Raw genomic sequence first — 21,259 nt, 5'->3', positions numbered from 1 at the left:
AAAAAAATCTATTTACAAATGCATGTTTCTTGGCATGCCAGATAAACCTTCAGTCTCATGAACCCATAAATAATCTTTTGCTCTCAAACTGTCTATAGATGACAACTACTATAAATTGTATGATAGTATAGAAAAGTAGATTTCCCAGTGACAGGAAAGTGGGGAAAGGGCAAAGGCAGTCTTTGAGAAATAGTAGAAAAGTGTTTGACATTAGACCCACTGAAAGTGTTACACAGAACTCTACCTTTTAATGAGCTGTGGTTACATTTACAGGTCCACTTACAAAGTTATTTCTCTTATCTGTTTTATCCAATCCCATGTTCTGGGCTATATCTGATGTAAGCTGTTATGACTTGATGCATTGACAATGAAAATACTGCTTCAGTGTTCAGAACCGTGCTCCTTGAATGGAACCAATCAAGTACAAGTGAGTGGATAATTTTGCCAGTGACTTTCTGAATTACCATTTGATTTGACACAGCATACCACGAAAGGGTTTAAAGTATTGATAATTCATTTTACTTGGCAAAATCATTTGTAATTGAATTCTCACTATATGCATTCACCTACCCTGTGAACCCTGCCAATCTAGTCTTGGTCATGAATAATCATGAAAGATGTACTTTTGCAGCTGGCCACATCAGAACTTGTTTTAACCGCACTGTGGAGGAAAGTCACATTGGTTCATTGAAATTGCCCTTGGAGTGTAATTGCCAGGCCTGTTTATTGAGAGAAGTAATTGAGAAATACATGGTAAAAATCCTAGTAGTATTTTTAGGCATGAGCTTTTCTTGGAAAAGCATTTATTACGTATACAAGGTCTCTCTCTTTTTTTTTTTTTGATTGAGGGTTGATACCTTGTTTATCCCAGTGACCTCGCAGCAGTTATACATAACCTTGTGACCACAAGCTACAATTATGGCAGTTTCCTCATAGCAGAACTTTTTCAGCACAGCTTATCTGCTAATTGCAGCTTGTTCAAAAGGCAAAACATAGCTATTCTGTGCACTGAATACACCCCATGTTCTTTATACCACATATTAAATGTGTATATTTCTTAAAACCTTCAAATGGAGACTACTGGCAATATTTAAACCTATCCTGACACATCCATGTTCATACTACCAGATCTGTGAACACATCTCTCTTTACCCACTTATCCTATTTCATCCATTTTGTGTGTGCGTATATATTCCAAAGATGGAGATTATACACACAGTTTTGGAAAAAAAAGCTTTCAAAACTGTGCATTACACACACACACTTCCTTCAACCCTCTTCCTTCTCTTGTGTATACAGATTTCCCTCAGCAACCACAGGGGTTAGGTTCCTAAAAGTTCCCATGGTTGGCAAAACAGGCAGGACTGGTCTGAAGCATAGATACTCAAAACCGTGGTTGGTGTGGGACAGCGGTATTAAATCATATACATTTAGGGTTGGAAGGGACCTCTGGGAGTCATTTAGTCCATTCCCCTGCTCAAAGTAGGACCATCCCCAACTAGATTATCCCAGCCAAGGCTTTGTCTATCTGGGTCTTAAAAGCCTCCAAAGATAGACATTCCACCTCTCTGGGGAGCTTGTTCCAGTCCACTACCCTCCTAGTGAAGAAGTTTTTCCTATTATCTAACCTAAACTTCCCTTGCTGCAACTTGAGACCATTGCTCCTTGTTCTGTCATCTGCCATCACTGAGAACAGTCTAGCTCAGGAGTGGGCAATTATTTCAGTCGGAGGGTCACTTCCCAAGTTTTGGCAAGCTGTTGAGGGTTGCATTGGTAGCCCTGCCCCTTGACAGGTGCCCTGTCCCCTGGTCACCATCTTGTGACTGGAAGTCTTGCCCCTGACCTTTGCCACCAGAAGTCCCTCCCCTTGTCCCTGGAAATACTCCTTTCAGCACAGGGCTTTGCCATCTGGGAACCAAAGAAAAAATACAAGAACTATATTCTTTAAAAAAAAAAAAAAAAAACCCCAAACATTTGCAACATTCATTAATACTTTTGTCCTGATTTACATGCGTTTGTGTAGTGTACATAGAGGCTTAAAATCAAGTCTTACACTTATATGTTGTGGTGGGGTTGGGTAGTCTGGGGGGCTGTGAATGCGCGTGGATGGGTATGGGGTTTGTGGAGGGCTATGTGGGGGGGGAAGAGTGGCTGGGGTGTGTGAAGGGGTGTGGCTGGGGGGTCTGTATGTATGGCAGTGCAAGAGGTTGTGGGTACATGGGTACAGTGGGGGGGGGTGTGCGCATGTGTGGGAGACTCACCCTATGACCACACACCCACCCACAGTCTCTCCCTCATTGCTTTCTCTCCCCCCCCCCCCCCCATTTCAAGGGCACGCACACGCGCACCCTCTTGCTCCTTGCCCCAGGGTGCCTGCACAGTCCTGTGCTCCCACAGTCTGATGATGCAGCTGAGGGCCATGTGGCGCTGGAGCAGCCAATAGCATGCAGGGGACCAGTAAAAGCTGTGGTAGGCAGAGACTTCTGGTTGGGAGGGATGGGGCCAGGCTGGACTTGCTGGTGTGACTCCTGTCAGCTCCCCCTGGGTGGTACTGCTCCTGGCTCCTGTCATCTTTGACAGTCAGCCAGGAGCAGATAAATAAAATTTAGAAAATGTATTTTAGGGGCCCTGATAGAATGGCCTGGCAGGCCAGATCCAGCCCTCGGCCCATATTTTGCCCACCTCTGGTCTAGCTCCATCCTCTTTGGAACCATCCTTCAGGTAGTTGAAGGTTGTTACTACATCCCTGCTCAGTCTTCTCTTGTCCAAACTAAACAAGCCCAGTTCCCTGAGCCTTTCCTCATATCAGCTCCTTCCTTGACCCCAAATTATTCCAGAGCACTCTGTGGCTTCAAAGAGTTCCAGCAGCATTGTTTTTTCTCTAAGCAGATGCACCTTCTTCAATCAGCCAAGGCTTTCTCCAGCTTCTTGCATCTGTACTGTACCTCATCATTAGCATCAGCAGTCCCTGCCATTACAGCAAGTTGCACCAAAAGTGCCACAAGATGTTGCTCCAAAACACAGTCAAGTTCAGGCAGCCTCTAGGCAGATTCCTAGTCAGACCAGGAAGCACCAATCCAGACATAGAAAGAAGGGATACCTACTTCCCTGTGGAGGAGAAAAAAAAATAGTGTTGTGACAGTAGGAGAGGGGACAAATGAAGTAGCAGTGTAATGGAAATAAAAGTAGTAAAGTGAGTTCTGGTTGGTCAAACAAAATCATTCTTGTAGCGGTCTCTCCAGACCTGTGAAGCAAGGATGTACAGTTCTAGCAAAACCAATAGCAACTTGCCTGTTTGTCTTCCTGTTTTGCTATAGCATAACCTTCCACTCTAAAAATCAAGTTAACTGGATAATATTTAAATATCACACCACCACATTTCTAGGAAATAGCTTATAGTCAGACTTAAGAGGGAAGTAGAACATACCCTTCACAAGCCTCTTTACTCATTTGCATAGCAAAACTCAGAATGCTTTTCTAGCTTAGTTATGGAAGAGCCTTAGGAAGGGCAAGCAATCCCAAAAATGTTTTGCAGGTTGACCGCATTTTCTTTGTTCCATGAGAGATTACTCATAATATTTTTCTAAACTACAAAGCAAGTTTAACTGAATGGGTTTTGCTTCTTTTACATTTGCTAGAAAGCATAATAAAAGTAACAACGATTAGCTTTTTCAACACAAATACATAGTATAAAGTAAAGAACTGAAAAACTGGGAATTAAATAATCAGCTAAACGATATTACAGAAATAAAGTCTGTTTAAATTTAAGTGAGTCTTACACAGAAAAAAGGACATGCCTTGCCTAGGTAAGAACTGTCAAGAAAGTTAAATCCTACCTTTAAAATTGCTTAAGTGGTTTATTTAATCTGCTTTAACAAAATCTATGCGGACTTATGCAGGGGCAGATGGGGGGTGGGAGAGGGGTGGAGGATGTAGTGCATAGGTACACCTGCATTTCAGTCTTAACACACCACAGGAGAAGCAGTCAAGGATTTTAAGTCCCCCAAACAAACAAAATTTCCCCCTCCCTTCTATTCTGCACTCAGCAGCATGTCCCTTCCCATCCCCCCCTTTCCTTGCCCAATTCAGCCAGTCTCTGGCTACCCAGTGGTGGAGGAGCTCTTGGCTGGCAAGTCTTCTGTGGTGTTCCCTGCCAGGCTGGGACAGCAGTTGGGGGGGAGGAGGAGGAGGAGGAAGGAAGGGAGGGAACCCACCTACTGCCACCACTCTCTCTTGTTGAGCCTGGCTGCAGTGGACAGTGGAACCACAGGGGCTCTGTAACCCTCCCCACCCCAGTTCAGTTGGGGACAGCAGCAGCAGCAGCAGGTGGGTAAGGGGGGCAGGTATGGGAGAGAAAGGAAGAGGCCACTGAAAACAGAGAGGATTGAGTGTGGGGAGTGAAACTTCTTACCTGTTTGAGGTACTTAAAAAAAGTCCCTGGCTGCTGCTGCTTTGGCGATGTTGGCCCATCCTGGTTTGGGCGGGGGAGGCTGGGAGCCAGGGTGCATCCCCCCTGCAGCACAGGTTGTAGCTCCTGTACTCATCCCCCCCAACCCTTTGTGAAATCCTGGATCCATCCGTAGATACACATTTAGAATTAGAACAATCTTAATTCAATGTAGACTAAAGTCACTTTGGAAATGAAATACACCAAAATCAAGTTTATGGACACTTTAATGTGGAATAAAAATTAGGGTCCAGATGAGGGTTTAAAGAAGTGGTGTCTGAGCTTTTGGCCCCGTGGACCAGATGAGTGGCATGGGGCTGGGTCCATAGGCCATGTCACACCCCGTGGGGCTTGGCACCACCCCCTGCATCAGGATCAGTACCACTGCTCCTCCACTGCCCAGTTTCCAGACCCATGGGGAGCCACATAGCCCTTTGTGACCCGTCATCCAAGCTGTAGTAAGGAAATTGAACCAATTCACATATAAAAAAAAATATCAAGTTGGCTTACCTGAGTGACACTGTGCAAATAAACTGCAACCCATTACCCTTAGGAAATAAGGGTCAGAAACAAGAGTAATAAAAGCAACTGGCAATAGAATAGTAGCTAAAGGCTTATCAATTAATTTTTACTTTAAATCTTTTTCCAAGCAACACAAAGTATACACCAACAAAGTATAAACTTATGACAGATTTTGCCATCATATTTAAATTATTTAGTTTATACCAGTGTAATATTCCTGTGTAAAGATGCCTTAGGAGTAGATTAGGAAGGACTACTTCTATCTGTCAATGATATTTCTCTGATAAAACTACATGAGTGGACAGAATCAGTCTTCATTTTTTGAAACAGAAAGCAAGTACCTAACAGGCTAATTACGAAGGCAATCTTTCTATCACAAAAGAATTTATAATCCAATATACAGACAATGCTATGCAGCCTAAACAATAGAGGGAACTGCTACTATATAAGAACTATAATAGAATGGTTCTGCAAACAGATGCATCTACAAAAGCATGTTTCTTTTTTGCTATGTCTAGTAGAAATGTTTGTGGGATAATGCAGCAGCTTTACAGATCTATTCTAATGGGGTGTTGCCCTTTTCAGAGCACATGGTGGGATTTGCTGCTTATAGAATAGTCTGCAATATCCTTGAAACAAAGCAGTCCTCTTTAAACAGCATGCACTTCACTAATATACATTATAATCCAATTGGATAATGCATTTTATTGGGTTTGTCATCTATGCCTTTAAAAAAAAAGCTTTCAAAACTTCACCATTTCACATTTTAATAGATGGGCTGTGGGATTCATATCATCAGAGTCATTTGGCCTCAGATAGAAAGGCTTGAGAGTGGACAATTGCTTTTTTTTTTTTTTGGGGGGGGGGGGGGGGGGGGGGAAAATCAGTGGGTTGTGTGTACATACACACAAGCAGGTCATGGGATGCAATATTGTTATGTTTCTCAAATTGAAAAAATTATGTATGCAACTGCCGGTAAATTTAATGAAGACAATTGTTACTAGAAGGATCTCTTTTAAAGGAGTTTAAAAGTTTAAGTTATTGACTGGGCGGGGGAGGGGGGGGAAATGGGAGATGTGTTCCCAAGCATTAGGTTTTCCTTCAGGTCAGGACCACCACTTATTCTACAGGATTATCAACTAGTGACATACTATGAATTATCTTCTTGCTTCCCTCTCATGGACTAAGTAATGCCTTCATAAAAGCCCTGTTAGGGATGGGGAACTTAGTATCTTACAAAGAATTAATTTTGCATTTCTTTCTGCAATGAAAGGATGTTCTTTTCTTAATGCAGCAAGAAAGGAACAAGAAAATCCCACACTTCTTAACAGGATCTCCTCAGCTAAAAGTATCTTTGTATTCCAATGTACCTACACTTAGTTATCAGAGCAAAGTTAAAAATGGGGTCTGAGGAAAATCTTTTAATTAAGGAAGCAAAAACCTTCTCTGGAGAAAAATTAATTCACTACATTGATGGCCTATCTTTGCTATTTATCTCTATACACCTGTGAAAGGAAAGACGTAATAGAACACATAGGAAGCTGTGGACCCTTGGGGTGGATATAGCATCCTGCAGCAACCACTTAGAAGCATAAAAGACTTGAACAGAGCCAGAAGTTGGGCTTTCACCCTAGTCATACAGCTCAGAAGTCAGTCATGAGTTGCATTTGCTGCTGTATGTGGCTATAGGAACTTCTATTTGGATCAGCAACAAAAAACAATGCAAGACGGAAGCACTGAGGTGTCTGTTACCAAAGGAAGTATAAGTATGGTTTCAAGAAAAACCTGGGATTCTTGTGTCAGACACCCTGGAGTGGAATGTTAGTACACCCCCTATGCATTTGGACCAATCTATCAACATTCTCTAAGTTCAGAACACAGCCTGTTAAGATTCATATCATTACGAGAAGTAAGCAGTACCTTTAGCTGGAACAGGCCCACTCTGTTAATGTCCAGTATTCTCTTTCGTTAAAGCTCACGTTCAACAGAAAGCCCAAAGGAGAACAAAACCTCTAAGAGGAAAGGCAGGATCCCATCCCATATAAAGCTATGATCTGAGTTCTTTTCCCAAAGCTCCAGAAGGATCAAGTAGTATGGGGGGGCCAGAGTTAGACTGCAGTCCATCTCCCTGCCTCTAAATCGGTTAGAAGAGCGAACAGATACTTGTCCACTCAGTCAACAATGCTGTACAAGTTTTGTACTTCTAACCTTACTAAAAGTTGCATACTACATCACTGCAGCATTGTATATACTTTATTTCCCAGCTGAAAGAGGCTGAAGGCAGGAATTAGAATACTGGATTCACAACACCCAGGGTTCTAGTTATATTTATAGCGTGCATATACTCTCATTCACAGCTCTGAAGAAAAATTAGCTCACATTTAAGAATAGCCAAACACCTTCGCCCAAAGGTGAGCTAGTAAAACTGCTCCAAGTCTCATAGCCAAGTAAAGACTGAATAAAAACAAACTGTTGTTCTGAAAAACATGCATATTGGCAGAAAGAAACTGGTTTCTTTGTTTCAAAATCACAATGGCCAGTACTCACTGGAGCATTGAATAAGAAACAGATCAGAGCATCCCACAATCACTGAGGAATGATGTCATTCCCCTTTATTTAGGAGAGAATGCTGGACTCTAGCAGTTGCCCTATCAATCCAGGAAATACAAGAACAAAACAGGCAAGTAGGGATGTTTGAAAGTAAAGACCTGCAACAGATTAGTCTTAAATGATTTGTGCAGAAGTATATGGGGGTGGGTGAGAGGCATGAAAACCAATGTACAGGCGTGTATAGCACATTCAAGTTGGAAGACAGGTTGTCTAAGACAGTAAAGAAATTATTGTTAATGCAGGAAGGTATACAACAAAAGCCTGGTTAAGAACACTGGGTGTCAAAACTCTAAAAACAGCTTGTAAACATCACACACCAACAAATTTACCACATTAATAAACCAGAATTCTCTCCAATATATAATTGTTGGTCTTCAAATAAAAATTATTCTGGTTTGATAAAACGATAGTAGAACACTGCAATAAACCATCAGCTGTTTGATGAACTCTCTCGTCACTACCATCTTTCATACTCTTATAAAAGGAGTTTTTAATAGAATGTTAGCGATAAAGATTTTACCTTCAGATTCACCTCAGCAAACTTCTGATCCATTCTGTTTTAGTCCTTTTTAATGTGATATATTAGTATCACTTTGAGCAGTTTATATACAATTCAGATATAATCAAAGCAGGAATACAAATAAAATTTCCTTATTAAATACCTAAAGGGGATCTTGATTTCATCTCAAGCCATCAGTCTCTTAGCAGTCTATTACAACAGCAGACCTACAGATAGTTTTTGTTTGATCCACTTACCACAACTAATGAATGCAACTATTAGAATCATTGATTTTTTTCCCAACACCAGATGGGACATACGGTAATTAATAAAATTGCTAGTGTTGCCAACTGAGTAAAAAAAGCAAAGAGGGTAACATAAGGATATGTAGATCTCTGGCTTTGGATATCCCAACTAGTTTTTTTAGGAAGACTGATTTCTTGCATAGAAAACCCATGATTAAATATCTAATGGGTAGAGCTTCAACATCCAGGGACAGGAAAACTGTCTAGCTAACTGTCCTTAGCCATTAGCTAAAACTTAGTCCAACTTCTCCCCAGAAATAGAAAATTTGAATATAAAGTTTCTATATTTAAAAAGAAAAAATTTACAGTACCTACAGAAAAAGAGAACTAAACATTTATTTTCTATAATAAAGAAAATGTTCTAGTTTGTCTGGGAAAGGAAATTCAGTATCTCCAAGTGTCTAGTGCCTAAATGTGGAAACTATTCTTCTAATCTGTTTTTTTAATTTATTTCCCAAGCTTAAACATAAATCTTAGTGCCTACTCAACACATTCTTTTTGCATCTCCAATAATGTCTTTTATATCTCATTAAATATCTGCTGCATTCATTCAATGTTAAATATTCTTTAAAAAAAAAAAAACTAACCTGGCATTTTGTTAAAACAAACCCAAAAAGGTCTTATGTACAGAGATTATGTCCTTGTAAATGTGCATTTATTTTTCTTTCTTCTTTGAATTATGGGTGTACCTTTTATTCAAGGTCATCTTATATTTGAAGAAATACAGCATTTATTATATTTTAAAATAACAAACTATTGTATAACATGCTATTGCAGTAAATAAAATTCAAGACAGCTAACCAACTACTGCAAGGATTTAGTCCAAAACTCACTTAAGTACATGTTGATTTCAATGGATTTTGGATCAAATTTATTTATACCTATGCAAATAATTACAACATGGAATTAAAGCTAATATTGGGAGGTATCACCTTTTTCCCTAATTATGGTATGTGGATTTTTCCAGACAATTCATGAACTCCTTTTTTGTGTTTTATTTTTATGAAGCCGTGAGAAGGTAAGATTAATATGCAACTGTATTTTTAGAAATGGTCTTAATTTAACTTCAGGATGCAGGGACCAATTCCATTCTTGAATGCATAATCTTGACATTAGCCTCAAATAGAACTAGCCAGGCAACAATTTCATCTTGTGAAAAAAATAAAGCTTTGGGAAAAGGTTTCATACTGAATCACGGCAAATAAGTCACAGTAAAAAAAAACCCAGAAACAAAAAACAACAAACCCTAACTTTTTGCTGACATGATATTCTATAACATTTTGTTTTTGAGCACCAAAACTTGCCTGCTGGTTTATGAAATAAGTATGCTCTCAAAGTCTCAGCTCTGTAGCAGGCAATGACTCTCATCAGAAGTTATCAAAACTGATGCTTTCATGGGACACTGACAAGCTGGCATTGTTGGAAGAAAAGTGTCTCAACAGAAAATTTCTGACCAGCATTTTTTTGTTTCATTTGGCACAGTGTTTCTTCTCTACAACGCAACTAACATGGCTTCCACCAATAGCTCTTTGTTGCTTATGGAGACAGATTCAGGGCCTACTTATTTTTTTTCTTGCAAAGTATTTCAGTCCCTTCTCACCTCAGCGTCTCCAAATCAGATACTGGATCTGTCTAACAAGTTCTGGTCAGAGTCTTCCAACCAGATTACTACATGAAGTTAGTTCTTGCCACCTCCTAGACCAAGAACTTCGTTATACCCCAAAAGGCTAAAAAATATCAAAGTTCTGATCTTGTATACTATCATAAGCCATACATCTGGAATTCCTGCATCAATCCCATAACTTCTGTTTGAAGAATACCACACACCAGGAATAGTAGTGGTCAAGAGATTAACTTCAAACTCCCAAACAACAGCTTGATGTGGACCACTCTGTCTTCCCACTCCCTTCCACACCGAGCTATAATTAGGCAATATTTCTTCGTATGAACTTGAACTGTTAAACTAATGTTAACAGTTTTAAATGGTGGCCAGAGATGGGCCAGCATGTTAAAGTGACCACTTGAACACAGGTGACCACTGACAAACATTATGTCAAGTACATTATCTTACCCTATATCTTAAAGTTAAGTGAACATTCTAATGCAAAATCACTTTTTCATAAATTATAAGAGTACACCCAGTTCTGGTATAGATTCACCCTATAAAGATTGGAGAGAATCCTCAAAAATCCTGTGTTAGTGAATCAGTAAAAACTGCAAAACTTGGAACTTCAGAAATCTAATTGGGCTCCTACAGCAAAGCATGTTCAATCAAGAATGACTTTTGTTTATATATACTTTTTTGAAATAGGGCAAACTAGATTTTAGGATATTTTTAAATCATTATTTTTAAATTATGTAAGTGGAAATCAGAACAAACCATACCCAAAACTACATATTTAAATTTTTATAAAAATTAAGGTTTAACATTTATTTTACATCTAGCTTTCCACATTTATGTGGAGACAAGGAATCAGAATGCACATAACTATAAGCAGTGCAAAAAGTGGTGCCAGAGAGAAGTCACAGATGCACAACAAACTCATAATACAGGACTAGAGAAAGTGAGATTATAGATAGTAAAAAAAGAATGGATACAAAAAACCAAACAAAACAAACAAAGAAAGCATGGAGGAAAAGGGCAGGAACGAAGAGAGCAGGATGACTTATAATGCCCTCGATGCCAAAAAGGCAAGAGAAACTAATGGCACAAGACAATGTTTCTTGTCAAACAAAAATCCAATAGCAATGACTCTTTATTCATTCACGTTTAGTCACCTGAAATGAGGAAAGTGTCTTTTGCATTAAAATTGTCATTAATGTAAATGGCAGCATGGCTGAACAAGACCTTTTCAATGGATAACGAACATCCAACATAGTAAAGTCACTTCAACACAGCCTCTGACAATTCCCACATCAAAACAGTACTTTATTTTGTATTTTTGCCCCATTTTTATTCCCACATTAAGATCTTTCAGCTGTCAAGTGTACAAGATGAAGAAAAAGCTTCTCAGTCAGCAAACAGGGGTGCATCTGGAAATGCCTCCACAATACACCACTTCAGATCTGCTGGGTCCCAAGTCCATCTTTGAACTCTGGGCTCCCAAGTGTAGCACACTACAGCCACACTACTACGTTAGCTTATATTAATTCTGCATACAACAGGCTGATCAATGTGTCAGCCTGCCACAGATTATTATAACTGAAAATGGCAAAGATTCACTCTATCCAACTTTACATCATTATTTGATGTTAAACAACGAGGCAAATCCCAACAGTATATACAAAAACCAGCTTTGCTTTTACAAAAGATTTTGTTTCCCATATTGATTAATCCAGGCAGCTTACTCATTGGTTTATGCAACTTTATTGAAGAAAATAAATCAATTACTAGCAGAGCTATTAGTTGATCACTCATCCATTGACAACTTGCATCATTTATTCAGTGCTATATTAAACAGTGTGTTGGAAGATAGATTAACTAATAGCTCCAAGACTCCTAACAAAATTTAAATGAATTACAAAAATGTTTTTAGACCCTATTTTGGAATACAATTGATGTTTGACTTCCAATTTCCATTCTCTGTAGAACAAGAACTGGTCATTCCTTTATTGACATGCATAAGATACATCACATTTTCTGTTCTGCTGATGCTATAGATTCTGTACCAATTCTCCAGTCACATCAGTTATGAGCATAACTATATAATAAAACCTCAAATCTCTAACACTGGAAGGTTTTAAATAAGATGGATGTTGCTACAGCAATGTTACTTCCTTTGATATTAGAAAATTTTAACATCCATCTTTCCCCCCGCCCCCTTGATGGTATCTTCAGTATCTGTTAGAGCAGTGAGGAATGGATTTACTCTCATAACCAAGTTAGAATGAAGACATTGGCCACATAGTACACATGCTCCATTTTAAAAAATTCTGAATCTTGGGCAACTGTTCTTGTGTAACTACTTTACAGATTCTAAAAGCAGTTATTGTCCAAAGCTGGAAGAACTAAAAGTCTTCTCAGATGAGCATGTGCATGAATGGAAGGAGGTAAACAAAAAGTTAAAAAAATAAAATAAAATAAAGATGAGGTCTGATAGGGGAGCAGCCGGATAAGAAAAATCAAAAAAGGAACAGTAATTTAAAGTTTATTCCAGCTATAATGCAGGTTATTCTGACTTTAAGGTAGCATCACATGGCATACTTCTGAGTCCATTCCCGAGATATTCTGTTGTACCTGTGAATAAAGGAAGAACACATTAGGGACAGTTAAAGCCATAAGGATAGCAATTGCCTACCTGAAGATATTCACCATTGACATTTCAATTGATTTCTCCACACCTTTTGTCCAAGACTCTTTCTATGCTTTGTGCACTCTTACTAAAGTAAGGAAAACAAATCTTACTTGGATATTTTCAGTAAAACAGGACTCCATTGAGACTTACTCTTCAGCTCAAATCAGGAGAATTTGCTAGAAGCATGTATTAGGAAACAGAGGATCACAATTTCAGAAGGGGGATGCAGGAAATTTAGAAGTTTGCTTTCCCATAACATGACACCAAGTTGTTTTTACCCTAGTTTTAAGGTAAAATCTGTAGAATAAGGCATCCTATAAGTACATTCTGTAGCTAATTATATTATTGGTGTATTTTTTACAGTTATCAAATATCCTATTTTGGTCAGAGAATGATGCAAGATGCTATGAAGCTACTTTTCAGGGGTAAGCACTTCTGAATACCAAACAATTTCTCTTCAACCAACCATCCTTTTCCCCTCCCCAGACAGAAACTTTAATTGAAGCACTATTACAATGAATTCTAGCATTTGCGGAGTAATAATACGACATGAACTTTCTGTACACACTAGTCCACAGGAATTGAACTAATACAATTAGTTTATGCTTATCTGCATGCTTGTCAGTAGCAAGTTAATTTCCAAATATACAAGCAAGATCTAAAACAGTACTTTTCATAATTTAGAGTAAAGCTAATTTTTGCTTGTATACAAAGTTTTAAGTTTGGATTGCCTAGATTTATTTACGTACAGGTAGTTGACTTTTCCACTTCACTGCTTTTAACAGTCTATGAAGTTTGTCTAAATACTTACCAGGACTCAAGATAAACAAGTTGAACCTAGACAACTGTTTCTTACCATCACCTGTTTTTTTTGCCATGCAAGAGCATTATCTATGTGAGAAACAGTGACTAGCCAATACATTTCACACTAATCACAGATCAAGCTGTTAAATATTCAGGTTGAGTAACTTGGTGCATCCATTATCTGTTAGTTAATCCGGTGCCTTGAAGCATGCAGCACTCAAGTGCTGACAGTCCCCATTTTGTTAAACGCACCATTAAGTGCAGATATCCTTACCCTACAGCATAGCGTATTTCTCTGTCCACTCTCTTGCTAACCTATTGTACCTATTTGGACAAGTATATTCAGCATTAATATACACAGACTTCAATGGCTACTTCACTGAATTCTACCTGTGCAAAACTTATAACCTAATTTTAAAAGAAAGCAAGATTATAAAACCGTTACCCAACAGGGAGCTTCAAAACAGAAAAAACAAGCAGAGGGTCAGCAACATTTTTGGGCCAAGTGCCAAAAAACCCTGCAATCTCAGCTTATGAAGTGTTAGTGTGCCAGGAGTGGATGGTGAGGGAGCCGTGAGGTGTCTGATCCTTGTGGCAGCGCAGCCCTGACCCCTTCTCCACCTTGAGATGTGCGTGCACATCATCAGCACCTGCTGCGAGCAGCCCAGGCTCCATGGCCAGCAGTCTGCCCAGAACCCAGGTCAGCTGTGGCATACTGAGCAAAATGGCTTCACATGCCACACGACAGCATGAGTGCCAGGGTTTCCTGATCCTTTCACTATAGTATTTATTTACCAGATTAATCTTTCCTCAAAGCCAGAAGTGTTATGACTGATACCTCCTATTTAAATATAGTAAGCCAATAATTAGACAGTGCAAACTTTCAAATACTTATCATTGCCATGACCATGTAACCCCTCCACTGCAACTTCAGATAAAATGTGACATCTTTGTATTATAATTGTATCATTTCCTTTGCCAAAAATAACTACCTAGTCTAAAGCACAAATTCTCTCCGTCCCAGACTAATCACAAGTGACCTATTCCTCCCCACCCTTTGCTTTATACCAGAGCAGAATGTTCCTTGCAAACTTTGTTAGTATATTACCCTTACATAGTTCTGTACTTACTTGTCTCTGTCTGTTTTATAGATACGTGCAATCTCTGGCACTAGAGGGTCATCTGGATTTGGATCACATAACAGTGAACAAATGGATAAGAGAACTGTGAAAAAAATGTTGACAGTGAAATCAAAGATCTTAACCACAGTAGAAATGCCATTATTTGCTTTCTCAGAACAAGCTTATGACAGATCAATTCAGTCGAGGGAAATTTTGGAGCCCACCTAAATGCAAAAATCACTGACCTACCTCTTTAGAGATTATTGAAATTATCAGAGGTAACCAGAAAAACAACCTTGTTCTCTAAGCTTTTCAACTCCTGCAACTTCCTCTATTGTCTATGTGTACAAAACAGCATATACGTGAGAAAGGCAACAAGGTTTACCATGAAGTGAAAGTGCACACAAGTTGTTACCACAGAGCAATCAAAATACTGTGAATTCACACCCTAGTTTCACTGAGAGTGGCTTGTGTGCCAAGTCCTAAATAAATTTAAGTGATCACAAAAAAGGATTAGAATCAGACTGATTTCTTCTTTGCACTACGTTAGTAATATACTAGTCTGTCCTGTTCAAGCTAAATATATGCTGATAAAATAAAACATTCAATTGAGACCGTCACAGAAAAAATAGCTGCAAGCAACAATATTAATTTTATTCTTTACTTTCGCAACCAGTGCAATATGCTGTGACATGATGGACCCTACTATGGGTACTAAACTTGGTTTGCACCTTTTGGATAAGTGAGTTTAACTTCAGGAACTATTTTAACCCAACTTGAAAACCAACACAAAATCTGTTTAGATAACCTTATTTTAATTTAAACCACACATTTCAGTTTACTTTAAAATCAAACAAAGGAGTTAAACTGAAATGAAATACGCCACTTTTAAGCCAATATAATTGTTTATATGAATTCAATCTTGCAGATTCAGACAGATAGGAAAGCCAGTCCTTAGTAATAGCTAAACTAAGCTGCATGATTTTTTATTTTTTTTTAACAAAAGACAACAGCATAAGGATGCAACACTAATAATTATCCTTTTCTACTCAGAATCAAGCAGTATTCCCCAAGTCTGTGGTGCATTGAGGCTAAAAAAAAGTTGAGAATCACCTATTTAGTTGGGGTCACTTAAAGGCAGCATGGGCAGGATCTCACCCTGCTGTGCCCTGCTCTTTCCAATATCTACCCCCTCTTGACTCTTCAATGTAGAAACGAGAAGGCTGAGGGGCGACATGATGAGATACATAAAACCACGAAGAGCATGGGCCAAGTGAACAGGGAACTGTTGTTCACCAAGTCCCAGAATATTAGAACTGCTGAAATTAGTAGGCAACAAGTTTAAAATTAACAAGACAAAGGACTTTTTTATGCAACATGTAGTTAACTTGTAGAATTCACTGCCACAGACATGGTGGGGGCCAATAGCATAGCCAGGTTCAAAAAAGGGGGCTGGATAAATTAATGGATGATAGAACTATTAATGGCTATTGAACAGAACAGCTGGATGCCAAGGGAGGATACTGAATAGGGGATAGATCACTCTAAACATAGCTGGCTCAATGCTCTCCCTGTACTTCTGCCACTGTTGGGAGACAGAATACTGGACTAAAGAGACCATTAGAGTCTGACCTAATATGGCACATTATGTACCTTCAGGGTCAAGGGTAGCCCCTGCTGCTGAAGCTGCTCCTGAAGTGTCTCACATACCCACCCATGCAACCCCTCCTGCTGGCACCATGATCATGGCACTGGAGGGGACAGGTTGGGCTGGACAGCACAGCTGGATCTGTGCAACTACCTGCCTACACACCACAGACCACACTGCTGAGGCATGGGGAAGGAGGAGGAAGAGGGGGCAGCAAAGGGGCTGCCTGGAGGCAAGAAACAGTGGAGAAAGCAGCAGCAGTCCTTAGAGGGGCAAACTGCAGACACTGCTGGAGTAACTGGAGCAGACATAGGATGCCAGACACAAGAGGAGAACATTTACGTCCTCACATGGGCAGCTCACAGCACACAAGCTAAGGCACACCCTTTGGAATTACTGGGCTAGAGAATAATGTAATTCTAGAGGGAAAGCCAAAGGGAAAGAAAAAAAAGCAGAACAGCATCAACACAAAGAAGGAAGACATAAAATTAGGGTTTTCTGAAGAAAACTTTACCTTTAGAAATAGTTAAAGCAGGAGACCATTGTGATCTTAAAATATCAAGACAAATGCTGCCATTACTGTTAATATTTGGGTGATAGATTCTTGTTGTAAATGCAACCTATAAAAAAAAAATTAGATAAGTATTTGAATTTTATATAAAACATGCAACTGATATTGCAAATCAAACTACTAATCAATTACATTTATTCTAAAGAATAATTAAGAATGAGATATGAGGATAGTTTTTACAGTTCATGGAAAAAAAAATCTTGAAATACATGTTAAAAAGGCCAATTTCCAGCTTTTAAATGGCTAATCTTTCAATGCCATGTAATACTGACAGTGGTTAGAGCACATTTCATAAAGTTACAAGTCCATTAAGAATTAGGCATGGAATGAAAGTAACAAATGGTAAGACTACACTGGATCACACAACACTGCTATCACAAAACTGAAAGACTGTTCCATGTTTCCCAGCTTCTGTTGATCATCTGGCTATACAAGGTGAACTGTATGATTTACAGTATTAGAAAATATGGTTTTAAGTGCTACCAAAACAAACAAATGCCAAAAATGTTAAGTTTGGCCACAACGAAGAGTCTGTCTGTAGTATTACTTTCGCTACAAAACCTAACAGGGATGTTAAAGATAACCTGAAAATATTACATTTTGTTATAAAACAAGTTTGCTAAGTTAACAGGGTGTTTGTTTTCTAATTTCATAAAAAATAGTCAACTGAAAGTGATTTTCCACTCAAACTGCTTTTGGACTTTTATTTTACCACACTCAAAAACCAAACTAAGTCCATCTGAATTTGCCAAGTCATTAACATTTTTATAAACTACACTAAAGAAACATAAACGTTGTAACAAGTTTTGATGGTATACATGGATATATCAAATGCTTCCAAAAATACCTTATCTATATTTAGTTCTAAAAGGTGCAGTTACAGGCAGCTGCCCTAAAATATATAGGTACTGATAATGTCTGTACTTGTTTTAAAATAATTTCAGAATTTACGGTTCTTTTTAAGCCAAGACAAATTTGAATGAAATACATCAGCAAGTGTGTAAAACTTTTCCTATGCAACATACCAACAGATACCCACACTCAGAAGTGATATTATATACTCAAGACAAAGGTACAAATATAACAGGGCTAACATATGAACTCATGCACTTATAATTTCTCTCCCTGGGTTCAGCTCACTAAAGGGCACTAGATGTACAAGTGTGAAAATGAAACTTGCCTTAGGTGGTTTGAAAGGGTAGTCTGTAGGAAAGTGAATTGTCAGAAAGAACACGCCACCTTGATATGGACTGTCATTCTGTCAAAGAAGTAAGTAATTATTCTTTAGTTATTCCTTGAGCATTAAAACTTTTGCTAAAATCATTTTAAACTAAAAAAAACAAATCATCAGTGACGTACTGTGGATTGCTTTTGTGCTTACAAGTAAAGCTATGATTAAAATTCAATCCCTGTTGCCCAATATGGGTTGTACAAAGATGAACTAACTACAGCATATCAGATTGGTCACAGATGCACTTAATTTTCTCCTAAGAAACTGCTACATTTACTCACATACCACAAACATCTTTCCCCTCCAGAACTGGCTTATGCATCTTAAACAGGGAAACTGTTTTTGATTCACTGTAAGAGGAGCATAGAGACACTGTGTTCTAATGGCTACCAAGATGGCTCCCACTTCCCTCTGGCCCAGCAAACAGAAGGGGCTGAGTCCAATGTCAACCCTTTCACAGCTGCTGAGGAACTGACAGTAGCTAGTGACTGAGCAGCGAAAAGCTACTACCAATTCCTTAGGGGCTGTGAGAAAATCAACACTGTAGCTTGTGCCTGAAGGTACAATTGAGTGGGCTTAAGGCAAGTCAACTGATGTATACACTCAGCCATGACTCTAGAAATCTATTTCTGGAAGGCAGAAAGTGTACGTGGGGAGGGGGGGAGGACAGAAAAGTGCACATCTTGTTGGGGGGATGGAGGTGGGAGGGGGTGTGATATGCAATAATAGAAGGTGTTCCACAAAGCCTTAATTCAGAGCAGGTATTTGTCAATATTCTGGCCAGATCCACCAGATCCCTGAAAAACACACACATGCCTTACTGCCCTTGTAGTTCGCAAATACAAAACTCTGAGGACTAAGGGAAAATGGAATAATGGTGAAGAACAAAAAAAGGAAGTACAGAGGAATAGGTTTCCTTAACACCTTTACTTTTTACAGTTGTCTTCGGTTGTGATATTTAAACCTTGGTACAGCAAAGTCTGTTTCCAAAATAATGAGACTACAATATCTGCCTCTCTTTCCTCCAATCTAAAGGCTAGCAGGCAAAAGGGTAATTTGGTCCTCTAATACTCTTGATTTAAAGCAGGGGTAGGCCAGATGAAGGACATGCAGCTGGTCTTCAGGCTGAACTGGGCCCACAGATTGGCTCCACATGCTGGAGCCAGCGCACAGGGCACAGCTAGTGTGGGTGCTGTATGCAACGTGTGCCCCAGACTGGTCCTATGTGCTGCTTGCAGCCTGCACATGCCAGCTCCAGCCCTGCGTACCACATGCAGCATGTCAGCCCTGCCCCTGCACTACACAGTACACATGACCAGCCTGGAGCACACACTGCACATGGTACCAGAACCAGACTGACCCTGTGCACTGCATCCCATACAAAGCACCAGTCTATGGGCCTCATCTGAACCAGTCCTGGATGTAGCATGAAGGGCTAGTCTGGTGCAACAAATTTTAAAATTTCTCCTTAAAAGGAGAAAAATGCAGCGAACTGTGGCAGAGTTCCAGCCTGCAAGGGGCTGCTTGGGGCCCCTCATGTCCCCTGCTTCCCCCCTCCCAAATACTGGGAGGCTGGGGCCTGGGGGCAGAGGGTCAGGAGCAAGGGGCACTGGGTCAGGACTGGCCACTAATGCTTACGAATGGGTCCTGGCACAAAAATAGTTGAGAAACACTGGTTTAAAGGAAACCTGGAAGTTATTTGAAAACCAGACTACCTTGACTTTTTAAGAGGGGAAAAAAACCCTCATCTGCACATACCCTAGCCATGTCTCGTTTCTTTAATTTATATAAATTTGAACAGCAACGAAGAATTCCAGTAAGAGGCAAGATGCTCAAAAAAAACAAAGTGCCACACCTGATACTTTAACGGCACTGCTTTGGCAAAGATTAAGTGTATTATATCTAGTATTCACTGAACATCTGCTATATTGGCAACTACAGTTCACAAGTGACCTTAGCCCTTTTATTGTACATTCTGGAAATAAATTTTAGTGCTTATAAAAATGAGGAACTCAAAAGAATTATTTGGAACCAGTGTAGACTAGACCAAGGCAAGCTTCCTCATATCTCATTGACACTAAAATCTTAAATCCTTATTCCTAAAATTAGTACAGGTGCCAAGGTAGGATTTATGAAATCAGGGCTGTCCAACTAATTTGACTCCACAGGCTGCTCCTTTAATTCAGCAGCAGGCAAGAGTGGGGGAATACAGTAACAGCAACATTTGTCCCCCGAGTTCCACAGATATGCCAATGCAGCAGTTTGAGCAGTGGAACAAGTTGCCACTTGGACTGCATCCGGGCATTTACACCAAAAATTCCTACATTTTGGCAAGGTTCTATGTCTATGAGAGGACTCGAAAAACTATTACCATAAACCAGAGGACAGGTAAAATTACTAGACTAATTCAGGATACTTTTAATTATTCTCTTGCTCGAGCGGCATGCACTTGAAGGTGAAAAGGCTAATAAATGACTTTGGACTGATCGAGCAAGTTGTGTGGGAAAGGCCTGGACAACACTGAATGAGGAAGAAAGGCAGAATGGAAAAAAAGTCTTAAAAGAAAAAAAACCCCAAACAAAACACCCAAACGCTTAAGACCATGCAGACACTACTCAAAATTTTACTCAACAATATGCAACTCAGACTACTGAATTTGTTTGAGTATCAGCATAGCTATTGACCCAACCTTCTGAGAGCGCACTTTGTTGCATTCAAGGAGATAAAAGATAAAAAGAAATCCAGTTTCTAAACTTTGAGCTGAAGATCAGATTCTTCATTTTTTCCCCCCCAGAGGAAGCAAAGATGAGCAGACGTATGCAAATGATATTTAAACCAGACCTATATGTAAGGTCAGATCAGTACTAGCAGTGACCTAAATTCATAGTTCTACAATACAACCTGACTAGAGGCACCATCGACAGGCTCCACATCTACTGGTACTTGACCAAGTTTAGTTTACTTGAATTACATTTACAAAAAGTGAGAATTCAAGTCTGGAACCCAAAAACAACCTGACACCCCCTCGACCACCATTGTTTAAAGTAACAACGCAGGTTAAGTGAGCCCTTGATAAATATGGACACCACTGCTAGCATTCAATAGGATTACAGAGGTAAACAAGGATTTAAAGTTTTGCTTGCAGAACCACTTTTTTATCATGCATGAGAAACAATATTTAAACCAACTTTCAGATTGGAAACCAA

The 21,259-nt window shown here is 39.4% G+C and overlaps 1 protein-coding gene across 2 annotated transcripts in view; it reads right to left on the bottom strand.

Annotated features, from left to right (window-relative positions):
- Window positions 1-11,285: 11,285 nt before the first annotated feature.
- The window catches only part of UBE2D3 (ubiquitin conjugating enzyme E2 D3), an 11,022-nt gene continuing 1,048 nt past the window's right edge, over window positions 11,286-21,259 (bottom strand). Inside the window, exons 3-7 of one of the 2 annotated variants that reach the window (XM_025215663.1) lie at window positions 18,003-18,080; window positions 16,766-16,871; window positions 14,613-14,706; window positions 13,757-13,806; window positions 11,286-12,620 (exon numbers count right to left, since the gene is read on the bottom strand). In XM_025215663.1, the coding sequence (XP_025071448.1) occupies window positions 13,758-13,806; window positions 14,613-14,706; window positions 16,766-16,871; window positions 18,003-18,080 (327 nt within the window). In that variant the 3' untranslated portion in view covers window positions 11,286-12,620; window position 13,757. The remainder of the gene's footprint in view (window positions 12,621-13,756; window positions 13,807-14,612; window positions 14,707-16,765; window positions 16,872-18,002; window positions 18,081-21,259) is intronic. The other variant, XM_025215665.1, reaches the window with a different exon arrangement.

This window comes from Alligator sinensis, unplaced genomic scaffold (assembly GCF_000455745.1).
Source record: "Alligator sinensis unplaced genomic scaffold, ASM45574v1 scaffold1520_1, whole genome shotgun sequence".
Classification (NCBI taxonomy): domain Eukaryota; kingdom Metazoa; phylum Chordata; order Crocodylia; family Alligatoridae; genus Alligator; species Alligator sinensis.
This window is presented reverse-complemented; position numbering and strand designations above follow the sequence as displayed.